General features: G+C 36.1%; 1 protein-coding gene across 1 annotated transcript in view; it reads right to left on the reverse strand.

Moving 5' to 3' along the window:
* ABCA13 (ATP binding cassette subfamily A member 13) overlaps nt 1–16,387 on the reverse strand; it is a 193,206-nt gene that overhangs the window by 83,957 nt on the left and 92,862 nt on the right. Inside the window, exons 31-35 of the mRNA XM_074146216.1 lie at nt 15,648–15,866; nt 13,199–13,395; nt 12,257–12,414; nt 11,623–11,853; nt 5,270–5,360 (exon numbers count right to left, since the gene is read on the reverse strand). Coding sequence (XP_074002317.1) covers nt 5,270–5,360; nt 11,623–11,853; nt 12,257–12,414; nt 13,199–13,395; nt 15,648–15,866 — 896 coding nt within the window. The remainder of the gene's footprint in view (nt 1–5,269; nt 5,361–11,622; nt 11,854–12,256; nt 12,415–13,198; nt 13,396–15,647; nt 15,867–16,387) is intronic.

The raw sequence follows: 16,387 nt of genomic DNA on the forward strand, positions 1-16,387 counted from the left end.
AAAAGCCACATTAGTTTTACACCAGGCAACCTGTTGCTATTTAACTTTCAGTTGCTTTTCAGATAACAGATGATCACATAATCCATACACTGAATACAGATTTTTGGAGATGTTGCAAATGTGAAAAATGTGGAATACCTCCAAAAAGTGCAATCAGGTCATCCTCAAAAGCAGTAAGTGAACACAGAAATACTGTCTGCCAGATCTCATTTATCCTCTGAGGAAGAGTTCTGCTTCTTTTATATTCTTTTGGTTTTCTTTTTTTTTTTTTGGTAAAAATTACTCAGGAATAGGAATCGTTGCAACATGAAATGGAAGACAAGCAGTCCTACAGAGTGGAGAACAAGACTCCTGAATATTTCATTAAAAGACAGGATTTTAAAAATACCATGAAATATCATAAAGGCTGTCAATACCTTTTCCCTATCTAGAGCTGTTGTAATAGCTTCAACAAAATACAGGAACTAAAAGAAAACAACAGGAAACCTACTGTACAAAGAAGAAAAAGATATCACTTGATCACCTATCAACAGACATCAAATTCTACTCTGGTACCCACGTGCAGAAATCAGTAGTACCTCTCACTGTAGCATATTTTCTGCAAATGCCCTAAGCTTGTGCCAAATGCACCAGGAGAAGGTAGATACTACCCTGGGTAGACTAACTCCAATTGTTAATTAACCTCTTAGGAGAAGTGCTTGCCTTTAACTTCCAGCTATTTATTTCTCTCCAATATAACCTCTAATATTAACTCTTCTCTGTTCCCTTTTCAAATTCTCAACTTTTCCTTAAAGACACTGAGCCTTAAAAACATGGAGAGAAAAGTTGTATGTAGTATTGTAGCATCAGTCTCATTAATTTTGTACCGATAGTCAAAATTACCTCTTCACATCATGTTGTAGATTGAATTGAAACATAAATGTTCTTAGCCATACTGTCTTAAAATGCTTTTTTCACCAGGATTAGTAGGTAACTTTCAAAGTCAGTGTTTTCCAGAATATTACTCCCCATTACATAGATTTACCCAGCATTTGGTTTAATTAAAACACACTTACTTTAGAATAGATTCAGCTTTTCAAGTGACCTAACTCCCTCTTTAGGACTGGTCTGACTCATTACTATTCTTCCAGTCCCCTGCAGCAGTCATTTTGATTTTTTCATACACAAGGTTATATTTATTTCAGTATCACTGATGAAAATAATCAAAAGGCATATTTAAAACCCAGTGAAAATTCACTGAAAGCTCTTCAGTGTGATGTTTTGCTATTGATGACTGCTTTTTGTCAGCTACAATTTCTTAGCTTTCAGATGTGCTTTATAAGTACTATATATTGTTGATCTCTTAAATCCTAATAGGAGCAATGTAACATTTTGCCCAATATCCTTCAAAATGGCTAACACCAGCTGCTTCAGAAGAAGGTTTAAGCAGCCATAAAAATTAGTTACGCATCAACCTGCTTCCACTCCAACACTTTCGGTGGCTAACTTATCCAAGAAGTTCAAAGATATATAAGCTTTAATAGCACTTCTGTTGCTATAGCTACTTATATGATATATACACTAATAACCACACTTTGGCTTTTTTAAACATATTACCAGGGTCTTAGTCTTCATAATGTTTCATGGCTATGAATTTCAAATTATATGCGTCACTGTATGAAAAACATAATTTTATCTGTTCTTAATTTTCTACAGTTTAGTTTCACTATATCTCAGGTTCCAATCATATTTTATTGTCAGATCCAAAGTTGGTATCTCCCAAAATTTCTAAGACATAGAATGCTACAAAATTAATTCATTTGGCTCTTCAGCAAGATATCTGAATATCTTAATTCAGCAGTATTTGTCCCCTAATGACCCAACGAGCCCACTCTCTAGCCACTGTCTGTCTAGCTTTTACATATGCTCAGAATATTTTGTTACTTATACATGGTTATCTAGTCACCCCTTAAACTTGCTCTTAGCTCTCCAGATTATTTCTGTACATATACTGCCTGCTGTAGTTTATGATAATTTTATTGGACTCCGCAGATTTGGTTTCTCCATTTTCTCAAGGCTATTTGGCTCCAACGATTTTTTCATGCAGTCATTGTGAGCTCAATCTAACTTTTTTCTGCATGCTGTGTATACATTTACAAAACAATAACCATAAATCGTGTGCCCCAGCTGTGAAGAAATTAATTATGCACATCTGTATTATAATATATGCATGTATTATGCCTGCACCCATAGGCATTCCCTGATTTAAAAAGAAAATCTTAACTGTTCTCACCAAAAGGTGAGTTTGATTCCAAGTTTTTTGATTGGAATAAAAAAAAAAATTATGAGTAAACATTTCACAAAGGAAACTTAAAGCACTAGAAATTACACGGTATGCTTTGTATCTTTAAAGTTACCAATATTAGGATTGTTACAATTAATTTAATTAACAGATTGCTACTTACCTCTAATATTTGCATTTAGAAAGGGTCGAATAATTCTGAGTTTATTTTATGTTATTATGGTGTATTGACCCTGGCCAGCAGCTAAGCACCACAGAGCTGCTTGCTCACACTCCCCCTCTTCCAGCAAGATGGGGGAGACAATATGAAGAGAGAAAGCAAAAGAACTTGTGGGTCAAGATAAAGACAGTTTAAGAAGCAAAGAAAAAAAAAGAAAAAATAAAACCCAACAAAAACACAAGCAGTGTGAAGGCCATCACTCACCACCTCCAAGAAGTAGACTGATGCTCAGCCAGTCAGTGGCCAGCAATGGCTACCTTCCCAAAAAAACCCTCTCCTCAGTTTTTATTGCTGAGTACAACACTATATGGAATCAAATAATCCTCTGGTCAATTTGGCATAGCTGTCCAGGTCACTTCCCCTCCCAGCTTCTTGCTCACCCTCAGCCTACTCACCGCAGGGTTGGGGGGACAGAATGGGAAGAAAAGAAAGCCTTGACACTGCAAGTACTCCTCAGCAACAGCCAAAACACTGGTGTGTTATATAGAATCACAGAATTGCCTAGGCTGGAAGGAGACCTTTCAGATCATCTAGTCCAACCATCAACCTCACACTGACAAAAACCATCACTAAACCATGTCCCTAAGCACTATTGTTTTAGTCACAAATCCAAAACATAGCACAGTAAGGGCTCTTATGAAGGAAATTAACTGCATTCCAGCCAGACCCAGTACAGTAAGACCCTGTAAAACTTAACTAGTAATTATCAAAGCTCCAACTTCAGTGAAATACTGTCATATTTTGCTGAAGCGATGTCTCTTGCCTGTTTTTGGCATTGGTCATCAGTTTAAATTATGTACTCTTTTTTTTTTTTTTTTTTGCAGTTTCATTTAAGAAGGCATATGCACACTGCTCCATTACATGTCTACACTACATCTTGGGAGACAAGAGACAACATTTTGATTTCTACACAGTACTGACTCCTCAAGGGCTCAGTACCAATAAAGGATAGCCAATAACCCCTGCTTGCGCTCGGATCCATGCTTTGTCAAAGCAGGTCTCTAATCCAAATTCTTTTACAAATCAAATAGCAGCATCCTGTGATCTTCTCAATAACCCAGCTGTTTGCTCTAGGGGGCTTTGAAAATTCATTTGACTACTTTGACAACAAAAAGTTTGACTGCCTTTGAATCTGCTTTCAAAGACAAAATTATACAGGTCAAGATATTGCCCATGGAGTATTCTGGCTAGCTTTGACAATGATGGATACCTTTCATGACCATTTCCCAGATCCCTTATGCCTACACTTCACAACTGTCCTTAATGATGAATGACAGTCATCTGCAATGAACGACAATTTTCCCGTACTCTCATCCCCAAAGAAATGGCATTATCATCACATTTTCTTGCTATAATTTATCAGACTGAAAAATACAGACTCTCGGATTACTAGATTCTTTATTAATGTAATAACTTGGACAAATAATACGTGTTTTGAAATGTGGATGGTAAAAGATATCAAGTTGTTAGGTACAGTATACTGTGTTTTCATTACTTTAGGAACTCTAAATCTTAGTCTCTAATGAAACAGAAGACAGACTGTTTTGATTTGAAATTGCTTCGGATATCCGAGCTGAGCCTTGAAGAAATACACAACTGATTGTTATAAAATAAAGGGATATTCAAAGCTGTATTTTGAATGGAAGTCTTGTTCTCACCACTCACAGCAGTGGATATTTTTTTTCTTTAGTGAGGGTTTTTTGCTCTATAGGTACCTCTTCACTGATTCAACAGGGACAGAAACAGTCTAATAAAAAGACCCTCTGGAAAAAAGTTTTATTCAGTTTGCACTTTGTGAGAAAAGGTTTCATCTTAGACCATAATTCTTGGCACTGATTACTCCTTACTGTGAGATCTAATTGAATTTATCTTAACAAATAACACAAGCTAGGTTCAAAATTGTTATTTCCATTATTGCAACAATGAAAGTCCTTGGTAACAGACCAGGACTTCTCTGTGCCTGCGTTCTGTAGAATCAAAACAAGAAGGACTCCATATAGATGGTTTGACATCTAACCAAAGACTATAATCTATATTTAAATAATCAAATAGAAAGAAACATTGTATGTGTAGAAGCATGAGAATCCCAGGAACAATGAGAAATATTGATGAGCTTGGTGCACAGTATCATTAGAGAACTTGAGCCTTGCATTTTGCAAGGTATCACATTAGTGACTTCTAAGAAGAGTTTTTAAGAACAAGCTTCCTAAGGTTTCTGAAATGTTAACAAGGATGCCCTCCCAGGCTTGCAGTGCAGGAAAATAGAAGGCATGAAGGAACTTGTTTTAAAACAAACAAACATGTAAAGCAGCCTGAAATAACCTTTTTTTTTTTTTTTATTTGCACATGGAGAAGAATACACCTTTCTAATAGCTTACAGATTTTATATCAGTGTTATATCTCAGCGATATTTATCAATTGTTAGTATGAGTCAAAGAGGGTAACTAGTTGCCAGGGACTGGTAGGAAGTAGTATGTTAACGCTGATGCAGTGAGACAATGATTGTGTGCGTATGTTCACATATTACAAGGGTGGGAAGACGACTGTGAAGTGATACAGAGGTGAATCACAGTAAACATAAAACCTACTACACAAGGCAGATCATGTCACACACACACACACAAAAAAAACATTACCAAGTGGTAGTAGGCAGTGTTCTCCATTTACTTGTGCATTCCTCAAGTTTAGGAACTTTGTGCATGTTAATCTTTGTGTTTGTGATCTTTATAAATCTGGCTGTTTCAGAGGATACCTAATTTTCTACTTACAGGTTGATTTGGCAGCATTTGTATGGTCCAGGTGTGCTGCTCGTTGAATGTAGGGCATCTTCTCTGAGTCCTGAAGTAGCTTCAGAAATACCTTTCATGAAATAGGAAAAAAATAAATTAGAATCCATGTTGTAAAAGCCACCTTTTATATATATATATATATATATATATATATATATACACACACACACACACTTATATATATCTCCCAGACCATTCAGGTTGTCAGATATTAGCAGCTGCTCGTGTAGCCACCCTGCTGGAATGACTATAAAATGAGTCAAGCCCTCCAGTGCAGGAATCCTGGGGATAAGAGGAAAAGAATAAATGCCAATAGAAGCAAAAGCACCTATGCAAACCACTGTTGGCCCGTGGCCACTACTATTTGCAAAGACTTTTTCAATAGACTGGCTGCCCTTGATTGGCATTTTATGCTCCTAAACTGTGGCATATGTTGGAACTCAGTTACTGCAGTTTTTTACCAAGGGCATATTAACAGTTCCAAGTCCTTTCTGATATTCTAGCTAGAAATCTGTGGGCACAAATGGAACCACTACCAGAGTTATAGCTGCACCAGTTCAGCTAAATCTAATGTACAAAATCCTACAGAATCAAGAATCCACAGCGTTCTGGGAAGTGTCCACAGATTTATGCAATCATGTGGGCATAATGGTACTGAAATACATTTAAAGGACAATGCAATCATCAGGCACAGTCAACATTAACAAAGTCCTGTCTAACTAATACAATGGAGAGGACTGGACAACAATGCATATTTTGTAGTAAAACCATTAGCATTACATACCCCAAATTGAGAGAAGATTATAGGATCCTGTTACCTAAAATCACCATGGCAAAAACTGAATTATTTTTTTTTAATAAAAGTAACAATCTAAAAATCTACACAAGAGTAAAATTGTAAAGGCCAAATCTTCCTAAGCAAGGGAGGACACCTCAGAATGGAGTTAAAGATAACGTTTTAAAAAATTGCAGCAGATTTCACCATCTTTATAATCATGAGATCTATTTAAATGGTATACACACTTGGCCAAATATGTTTGTGTTAGACCTACTATTTCGTGCTTACTTCTGTTTCTTGGTTCTATCCATATAAAATCCTTTGAGTTTTATAGAGATGTATTTCATTTATCAGTCCCTCAGCCTTTCAGAAGCTTGCAACAGCTTTCATAGTGAGTCAATTGTTAACACTCATCCTACTCAAAATGAAAAATAAAATTAATTTTTTCTCATCTTAACCTGAACTGCAATTTAAGCAATGATCTAGGAACTTTGGTAAAAAGAAAAAACAAACAAAAATTAATAGAAAATACAGCTACCATGAACATCTCTAATTGAACAGCAAAAGTACAACCAAGTTTTGCTTTCTCTTGATGAAAGCCTTCTTTTGCTTTCTCTTCTCTGTTTGGGTTGAGCTGCAAGACTTAGATTATAACCACAGAGCGACTTTCAGAAATCATTAAAAAAGCATTTATTTCTTCCCATAAAAAAGCCTGATATCAGCTACAACAAAAAAAAAATCCTTTTTCCCAAGGAGCTCATATGATAGTCAATAAAAAACAGTCAATTTGAAGTTCTTTAAAGTTGTGGAAAGATATTTCTTGACTTGCTAAGGTCTGACTGTTACATAAACCATGTTTTGCTTAGTCAATACAGTTGCCATTTAACAGTGGTTATTGATTGCATGTCTTACCTGCGAATTTTCAAGGAACACTTTTTGGCCATTAACAACTGGAAGGCCAGAAAAAATTAATACCTCCTGACATTTCTATATTAGACCCTGGAGGGAGATCCCCACTGCTCGAAGCCACATTCTAATTTGTTGCCTTGGTCCTGCTTGCTGATGGCTCCTCTGCTCACCAGTTCTGTCAAGCAAACAAAACTAAACTGAACTGACTAAAACCCAAAGGAACTGGTCCCTCTCTGGCTAGGATGAAGGCTACGCCACAAAACATTGCCTGCATATACTCAGTTCAGTGTCAAAATTCCTGCTGGAGTTGCAGACAGACATTTTCTTCCCAGATATTCCTTCTGGGAATAAGCAATAAGTATAAACAGGACCTTCCCCTTCTGGGAAGGGCGAGGGGTTAATAGAGAGCATCTGTCATTCATTTAATGACCAGCACAGCCTAAATCTTGATCAACAAGCCTTCAAACAAATTAAACAGGAGACTGTTTAAAGGCTTGTTGTTGCTCAGGGCCCCACACTGAGCTCCAGTTAACTCTGTCCCAGAAGCAGAAGGGAGAGAGAACAAGGGAGAGAGACTTATGGGTTGAAAAAAAAGAAAACTGAAACAGCTATAATGAAATATTAACAATAAAAAGATAATAATATTAATAAGAAAATAATGAAATATATAAACCTATATACAAAACTGATATTGAGATACCACGATGATGATCGTCTCACTGGCAAGCATTGGGACCGGATACAGGGGTAGACAGGAACTGAATTCAAGAACTGAATTCAGGAACACATGAATTGTCATCAAAGGCAGAAGAATGGAGAGAGTCCTCCTTGGACACTGGCTATTGAAGAAGAGGGTTGACCACTTTGATCCCTCAGCTTTTATACTGAACATGATGCAAATGGGATGGAATATCCTGTTGGTCAGTTTTGGGTCACCTGTCCTGTCCACTCCTCCACGCAGGTGCAACCCCTCTATCTTTTCTGCTTCCAGCTGTCCATTTTGGTACATAACAAAGAGAGCTGACCTTCACTGTTACAGCAGTAAGTATAAGCAGGAGCCTCTCTGTGTACCATTCCTTGGTATAACTATAAACATCAGACATTACTACTGCTGGAAGCAGACTGTCTAAAATAAATATACTCTCAATTTCAGTGAGTGCAGTCAGTTAGAAGAGGCTTAATTGAAAAGTAAAATTATTGAAAAGGAAAATTGGCACAGTATCCTTTACTCTGGATATCCTTGACACCGTATCCTACAGTGGCACTGTATCCTTGACACTTCATTGCCAAGCATAGGGACCCTGTCACACCTTAGTTATCATTCCTAAAATGCATCTTCACCTGAAAGGAAAAAGTGCAAAAAACGAAAGTGAATGAAAGAGAGAGAAAACAAAGTAGGGAATAAAAGGATAACCAACCAACACCTATAGACAGTCCTTTATAATCTAAAACCACTGACTGATATTTTAGTAACATTTCTGAGCCCTCCTATCCCACAAATTTCATGTTTATCCTAGGTATTTTGCAGTGGGAATGTGTTAATTGCTTGAATTGCTTGCCGTCAGTTAATTTGCAACAAGCACCTGCAAAAAGAGTAGTCAAAATTCTGAGCGGTAACGTATTAAGTAATTAAAAAGCCATATAAAAGTCCCTGAAAAGTAAGCAGCACATGGAATTAGGATTAGATGTTGTTAGAGCACTCTCAATAAAATTGAATCCCACTAGAAGCTATATAAATGTTTTAAGGATAAAATATTTCAAGGAGGTATATTTCTTTTCCTGGAAAGTTTTGGGAAAAACTCTTTGGTCATTTCAAGAAAGATAATTTAAAGTAGTACACCATTAACGGATATTTTGACACATCTTACTTTGCAAAGATGTTTCATTGGTTTTGTTCTTTTCTCAAAGCAAAGCAAGAAAGCAATAAGCTTTGAAACCTCCAGAGTTGCCAAAAAGTGAAACATCATCCTCCAGAGAGCTCTCAGTATACACTGAATTTAGTTCATCTTTCTATCCTTCTTTTGGTTCTGCTAACACTCTTTGGATTACAATCATTATAAAGTTCACAAATAAAAATGGTTGGAAAAGATATTTAAAACCAAAAATGAAGCAAATATAATATTAGTGAGATTTGAAAGTGTCAGAAACTGATTTTGTTAGAACTTCAAGATTGCTTTGAAGTATGAATGGAAGCCTGTTTTCCCTTGAAGAGTAAAATTTTTAGAGTGTGAGTGTCCCTCAGACTGAAAAGGAATAATGGTGAGTGTATGAAAGAACAAAAAGAAAAGATAAAATAAAAATTATAACACATTTTTCCTTTAAAGTCAGAGTTCTTTGTTTCCAGATTGAATTGTTTGAATAGACTAAATAGCACTATTATGTGCTATCCATTTAGTTGCCAATGCAAAGAGGCTTTTGATAAGAAAATGGAGAATTGAGGTTGTAACAACGACTAATGATGAGATGCAGAAATGACAGAAATCACCCCAAATTAATGCATTAAGTCTTCAAGCTGAATAAGGATGCATCAATATCTAATACCACCTTTAAAGCTTTTTTTAACCTGCAGAAAGCAACAAAAAAGCAAGCTCTCAACTGAATAACAGATGCAGCACACTGAGGAAGCTTCCTCTTATTCCATGAAAAATTCACATTTACAGATGCGAGTTCTGGAAAGTCCTATGATATCCCACAGGGACATAATCAAAAAAAAGTTCTCAATATATACATTACCTCGGAATCTATAAAGTTTGGCAGTGAACAGTATTCTTTCTTATAGCAAATTAATCACCCTATATAATTTGAAAGAAAATAACAATCTTCCAATAAGCTTTTGACTTGCCTTATAGAATTGTATAGCAGGAATGTAATTTATTTTATAGCATTAGGTAAAATGTTTATTAAACTTGTATAATTTAATTTTTTCCTCCTTCCTTCCCCACCCCACCCCCGCCATTGTCATAGCAAATGCTTGCCACACTAGCTTTATGTACTGTGGGCATTTGTAAGAGAAATGCTAAAGAGATGGTTTGGTGTTTATTTTTCTTTGTAAATAACTTGGTTATATAGAGCTTAACTTCAAAGGAAACCACATATTTGCTGGTAGATCATTCTTTGGACTGCAGTTTAAAAGCAAATATGCAAAACCAGATCTGTTATGCTTGTGCAGGGTCCTAAAAACCTATGTAGCAATTCAATATAGTTCTAAAGATGTCTCCCAGTGGACCACTTCAGGATAGAGCAGCTCCATGTGGTGGTGTTCAATAAATTCCACAACAATTGTCATTTTAGGTTTACTTGCAGTATTGGGGTTCTTTTTATATTTTATCCACAGATTATGTAAAATGAACAATTCTAAACTTGCAAAACAAACACAGAACTGCTGATGCAGTTTCAAATACCTGACCCCATTAATTCCCATATATATATAGCTCACACAGCAAAAATACAATGCATAAGTGATGTCTGACAGGCCTTAAAGTGTATCTTCTTCATAAAACCAGGCACTTCCCTCAGCTATCTCATATTCCAGCTGACCACAGTACTACATCATATCATTTCATACATTTCCAGGGAACAGATAGAGAAGGGAAAAACCCCTTTTCTATACTAAGCATTTACTGCTGTATATAAAAAAATATCACTCTACAGGAATCTGCATTTCATTATTTTTGTGGGATTTTTTTCTAACATATGTTAAATTTTCTGTTAGAAAACAGTCCAACCTTGCCTGTCTTTAACACTATAGGTAATCACTGGAGAAATGAGTTTCACAAAGTGATACTGAATGAATCAAATAAAAACAGATGTGTTTTGTGCACCAAAAAATACTTATGTCCATCTCCTGTCATCACTTGAAGAAGTGGAAAAAAATACATTTTCAAAAGGATCTATAATACAGAACTTGAACAGTGGTGGTTTAGGGAATCTTGATATTTAGAAGTTATAGTTGGGTTAAAAACAGTCCAAGGAAAATAACTTCTCAACGATGTGGCTATTTACACAGCACTAAATTCAGAAGTGATGAAGCAGCATAACATACTCTCTTTCTCTGGTCTGTTTGGAACACACACACACAGATATGTGTGTGTATATATATCCGTGTCTGTCTGTCTCTCTCTAGGTATATACACAAAATACTCTTTAGAGATTTCCCCACACAGTTTTGCTAAGCCCTAAGCTTTAGAACTTTGTAAGTCAGAGAGTATTCTCAGCAATTTTTTTTCAGTCCCAAGAGCTACCTGAACTGAACCTCCAGACTTGCAAATTCCAAGCTCATTCCAGTGCTAGAGATCCAGGACAACAACAGTGGTTTTCATTAAGTCAATGACACATTAAATTTTCCTTAAGTAAATGTAGAAACAAATATTTAAGAGTTACACAGTTCCTCACTCTTCACATCAGATCCTTTAAATCAGAAATAAGTTATAGTGCAGTGGATGCTGAAATTAACAGTACAGAAAAAGTATAAAGTATTTTGCCGGAGATGACTTTTTTTTTTCTTTTTTTTTTTCTTTTTTTTTAAGAAAATCTGCCTCTTGCAAGAAACTGTTGTGAATTATGAAAGATACAATAAGAGTAGCTGGAAGCTAATACAGGATTCTCTAACCAAAAAAATGCCATTATGCAGAAAAATTAGAAATACCTCTTCCAAGGTGGTGTCAGAAATGCCATAGCCAGTCACATGTAGATGATGAAGGCTTTGATCTAAAGCCTGGAAGAGACCTTTAAATGAGGTCTTATCTGCCCTTTCTGGAATCACGTATGTTAGCTCAGTCCCATTGTTCTCTTTCAAGAAGGCTTCTGGAATGTGGGTCTGTACCAAAGATGTGACCCGAAAAATATGCTTAGGATCCTGGATTTCAAACACACAGGGCTATGAGGAAAGAAAGATAATCATGCACAAAAAATTAAATGTTACCAGAAGTATCGGAGTTGATAGTAGAATTCATACAAGAAAATTTCCACTAATGAAACTGCACCAAAGCTGAGATGCAGACACTGCTTCCCAGGAATAAAGAACAGTGAGAAAGCCCTTTTCAGCTAAGTATTGAAATCGATCATTTTCAAAGATGTAATTGTGTTCTTCTAATTAATAATAATAATAATAATACCAACCACCCAAAGCAACCAAGAAAGCGGATAAAAACATGTTTTGCTAGCTCTCTAATAATCTATATCACATATTAGTTCCTGGCAGGGACATGCAGCTCCCTTAGAATATACACAGGTGCCTTGGCAGGCACTGTTATGTTCTGTACAGTACATTTTTAGTATACCTTTTTTATGAGCGTTAGACTGTGTCCCTGGCCATATGTTTCTCTCAGATAAGAGGGAGAACCACAGCATCTCAGCTGGCCATGCTGCAGGATGGCAATGTGATCGCTGAGCACCTCTGCCTCATCAAGATGGTGAGTGGTAAAGATCAGTGTGCAACCTGCATCAGAAAGATTGGTACATGTCTACAAAGCCTCGTTTCTAGAGAAACGCATCTTGCTTTCCCCAAGGGTCCTTTAACCTTAAGGGAGCATCTTTCAGGTTCCTTCAAAGCACAACTGCCAAACACAAACAAAACCTGCATTCAGATTTATAGTCTGAGTTAGATTCAGGTCTAAACTTGCTTTGTCTTGTATTATACATAGTAAGCGGTATGAAACCATTACAACTTCAAGCTTTTTTAAGAGTTTAAGAGATTCCTTAAAACCATGTAACAACAGCGTCTATTTCAACGGATCATTCACTGCGAGATATTACAGCTAATTGAGTGCTCACTGTCTGAAGAGTTTGCTTCCCACAAGAAGTTTTTAACCTCATGGTACTTAAAAAATTAATGTAGCAGACTGACTGATGAGTCCATTTTCATTAGACATATATATGCATCTATATACAGATATGTTCAAAATGGAAAATGAAAACCAGAAAATAATTTTGAGATGTTAATAGAAAAGAAAAAGGTAACAGAAGAGAATCTTCAGGACAGGACTCGGATCTAAATTCAATCTTCTGTTGGATTGGGCATCTTTCTGTGAGATAGCAGATAATTCTTGTAGTCTCACTTGGCTACTTTAAAGTTTCCTAAATTTGATAAAATGTTACCTCTGAAATTAATGTATTTAGTTACTGAATAGCAACACTAACATTCTGACTATCCTATTTAAATTTATTGAAACAGAATTCCAGAAAAGAAAATAAGCAGCAATTTATGTGCATAAGCTTTGTACCAGCTTTGTACTTCAGAAGAACATCCCAGATGCTACGGCGAGAACATGGATCTACTCCACTGGTGGGCTCATCTAGAACAACTGTCTTGGAGTTTCCAATAAACGAGATGGCAATTGACAGCCTCCTTTTCATTCCCCCAGAAAGGGATCCAACAGGTTTGTACTGATGTTGGGATAAATCCACATCTTCCAGAGCTCTGAAATAGGAGTAGAGAAACAGGACCAATCTGGAAAAAGTTTTTCCAGTCACATCATATTTACTCAGAGGAGAATTACTGAAAAGTCACTGTAAATGGAAAGTGAAAAAAATACTACCTCTAACTGCTTATACAATTTGGTGACAAAAACTACTAAAATAAAATTATCTCTATTCATACAAAGTATAAACAGTCATTACCACCTGAAATAAAAAATCTGGATAAATATTGTGCAGGATAAGAACAGAAAATTTTGAAATTAAGTCAAATAAAGTAAATATCAGTTTGTCCAACAATTTCAGGAAACTCTAGATTATAGCCTCTTAAACCACGGTAAAGATGGGTAGTTTCATAACTGAAACACTGCTTCAATTTTTGCAACAACATAAAGAACCTTAAAAAAATGCCTGAGTTATTAGCAAATGTGTAGTCATGTGAAGCAAATAAGGTAACACTGCTGCTTTTCTTTTTTCCTTTTTTTTTTTTTTCCTTTGAAGACATGTTTCTGTAAAGTAAACAGATTAGCAATCCATAGGTAGAATACACCTAATCCAACCCCTGTGTTAAGGGCTGAGAGATACCTTACAGACATTGCCTATTCCACCCTTGCCCTCTGATGATCTTGCATCTAAGTGGTGTGAGGAAATATGCTTAATAAAGGCAGCACTGAAAGACCATCAGTTTATTTTTCATCACATTGAACATCCATACATTTACCTAAAAGCTTTCAATTGCTATCAGCCTGGCAAGCAACACATAAAAGGCTCAACAGTCCTAAACTACTATCCAGAATCATTTGACTGAATATGCAGTCTGTAAACCATGCCATTTACCCTGAGAGAATTTTTCATTTTTAAGAAAAGAGGTTTCTATAATTGTCGTATAGATATATATCCAGCAAAATTATTCTTGATCTCTTTAGAAGCCCTCTTAATAAAAAGCAAATTTTGTTTCATTGTTTTGTTGCTTTTCTAATTTCTCTGAAGTATTTTAAAGCATTCATTGCCTTTAAAAAAAATTATTTTTTTCTTAGTAGCAAGGCCTGCAGTGTCATGAGTATTCTTATGTGCCATTAGTATGACAGACTACTGCTGAAATTTAAATTCAGCAGTCTAAGTACAATAAAATACAGAATACTATTTTGCATAAATTTTAACAAAACACTATGTTTGGTTTGTCCTTGTTGTTCTAGAGAGTTGGTTTTGTTGTGCAGTGTCCCCCACCAGAGACTTTGCAGATCAAAATTTTAAAGTAACAGGCTTTTATAATAGCTACAAAAAAGGAAAGCTACTTTGCTACAAATGTGTCTGCATATGCCTAATTGTACACTTACGGAGAAGTCTCATCAACTTGGCATGTATTTCCATTGAAGTGTGGAAGCGCACAGCCCTCCACACAGTCTAGCATGAATCAGAAGGTAAATAGAAACAACTTACATTGTATGCTCTTCTAATAGTGTGGCATTTTTTTCCTAAAGTTCAGAAAATGCAATTTGCTATTACTGAACAAGATCTCACCTTGTATAGTTTCCTAGTAGTTTAACATACATGATGCAAAAATGAAGATGTAGTCCTATACCAAAGAAGTAGCAGCCTAAAAACACTAGAAAACATTCTCAACCTGACAAGTGGCAAATCCTCTGAGGTCATGTCAGAGCTCTGACTCGTTTTTCCATGGGAGTGTTTGTTTTTAAACCCCTTCACTTATTAAACACATTTAAAGTTTGAATTTGACAAAGGAAAAAGATCATGGCCTATTTAAAAAGACTGTAACAAGCACTGCCTTTACCTGCCTTTTCTGCCTCTTCCTACTACTGCAGGTGAGGGAAAACAGGATAATAAATACATAAAGTCACTGAAAACTCAGGATGAACGCACAGCAGTTTATTTTCCATCTGCCTCTCCAGCAAGAAGGGAGGTAATGCAGACAGCATGAGGCAGGAACCACTACAGCTGCTACCAGGCTAACCATCTCCACTCCAGTCAAAACATGATTATTTGATGGTTCTGTTTACCAGGTTTTTAAACATTGACAGTTTCACTACAAATGCATTCAAGTAAAGGTTAGAAACTAAGAAATCTATTTTCAAGGCACGATTTCAGAACATGAAGTGTGATAAAAACTCATGGAAAACCTGCAGCTTCCATTTACTTCTACTTGCAATTTTGATTTAGCACTTTCTTGTTTGAGCGGTTTACAATAGACACTACTGATTTACTTGACAGATTTCAACAAATTCAAGAAAAACTTACCCACTGACGTACTGATTCAACTGTTCCTTTGTCCAGCCAGGTGCCTTCACTGATCCATAAAGCAGCAGATGTTCTCGCACCGTTAGTATGTTGAACAGAACATCATACTGTGGGCAGACACCCAGCTCTGTCCTGATGGCAGCCAGATCAGTACGTATGTCCTTTCCATTAATAATAATGGTACCAGAGCTCGGGGGGTACTGACCAGTCAACAGTGATCTGATACAAGAAAAGAAAAAAATTAGGAAAGAAAATAAAGAAGATCATGTGTAATGACTGTATTACGTATCTCACAATTGGATTTCCTGAAGCAAGTCCTAGCATCCTTAAAGCAACAGCAATTCAATTGAGCACAGTTATAGAAACACCACTAATGATTTGGGCTTTTTTTTTTTTTTAAACCAAGATCTCAACAATCCGTCATTTCCTTACTTCTAGAACAAAATCCATTTTTTCCCAACCAAATACAACAGACCATTGTTTCCTTTTTCATGTGTGCATTCTAGTTGAGGAGTAATTCCTAATTGGGTCCCAACCTGCATCACTGGTTTTATTAAAGCTGATAATAGTTAAAGGTAGAAATACATAGACTTCTTAATTAAGACATTTTTAAATGTCCTTTTCATTTTGTTATTTTTATTTCTGTTCAACTGGCAAGAATGGAGTCCCTTGCAACCTCTAGGAAGAAAGCACAAAGCCCCATAAAACTCCACACTCTCCATGTGTTAGGAGTACACATG

This window comes from Numenius arquata, chromosome 4, assembly GCF_964106895.1.
Source record: "Numenius arquata chromosome 4, bNumArq3.hap1.1, whole genome shotgun sequence".
Lineage (NCBI taxonomy): Eukaryota > Metazoa > Chordata > Aves > Charadriiformes > Scolopacidae > Numenius > Numenius arquata.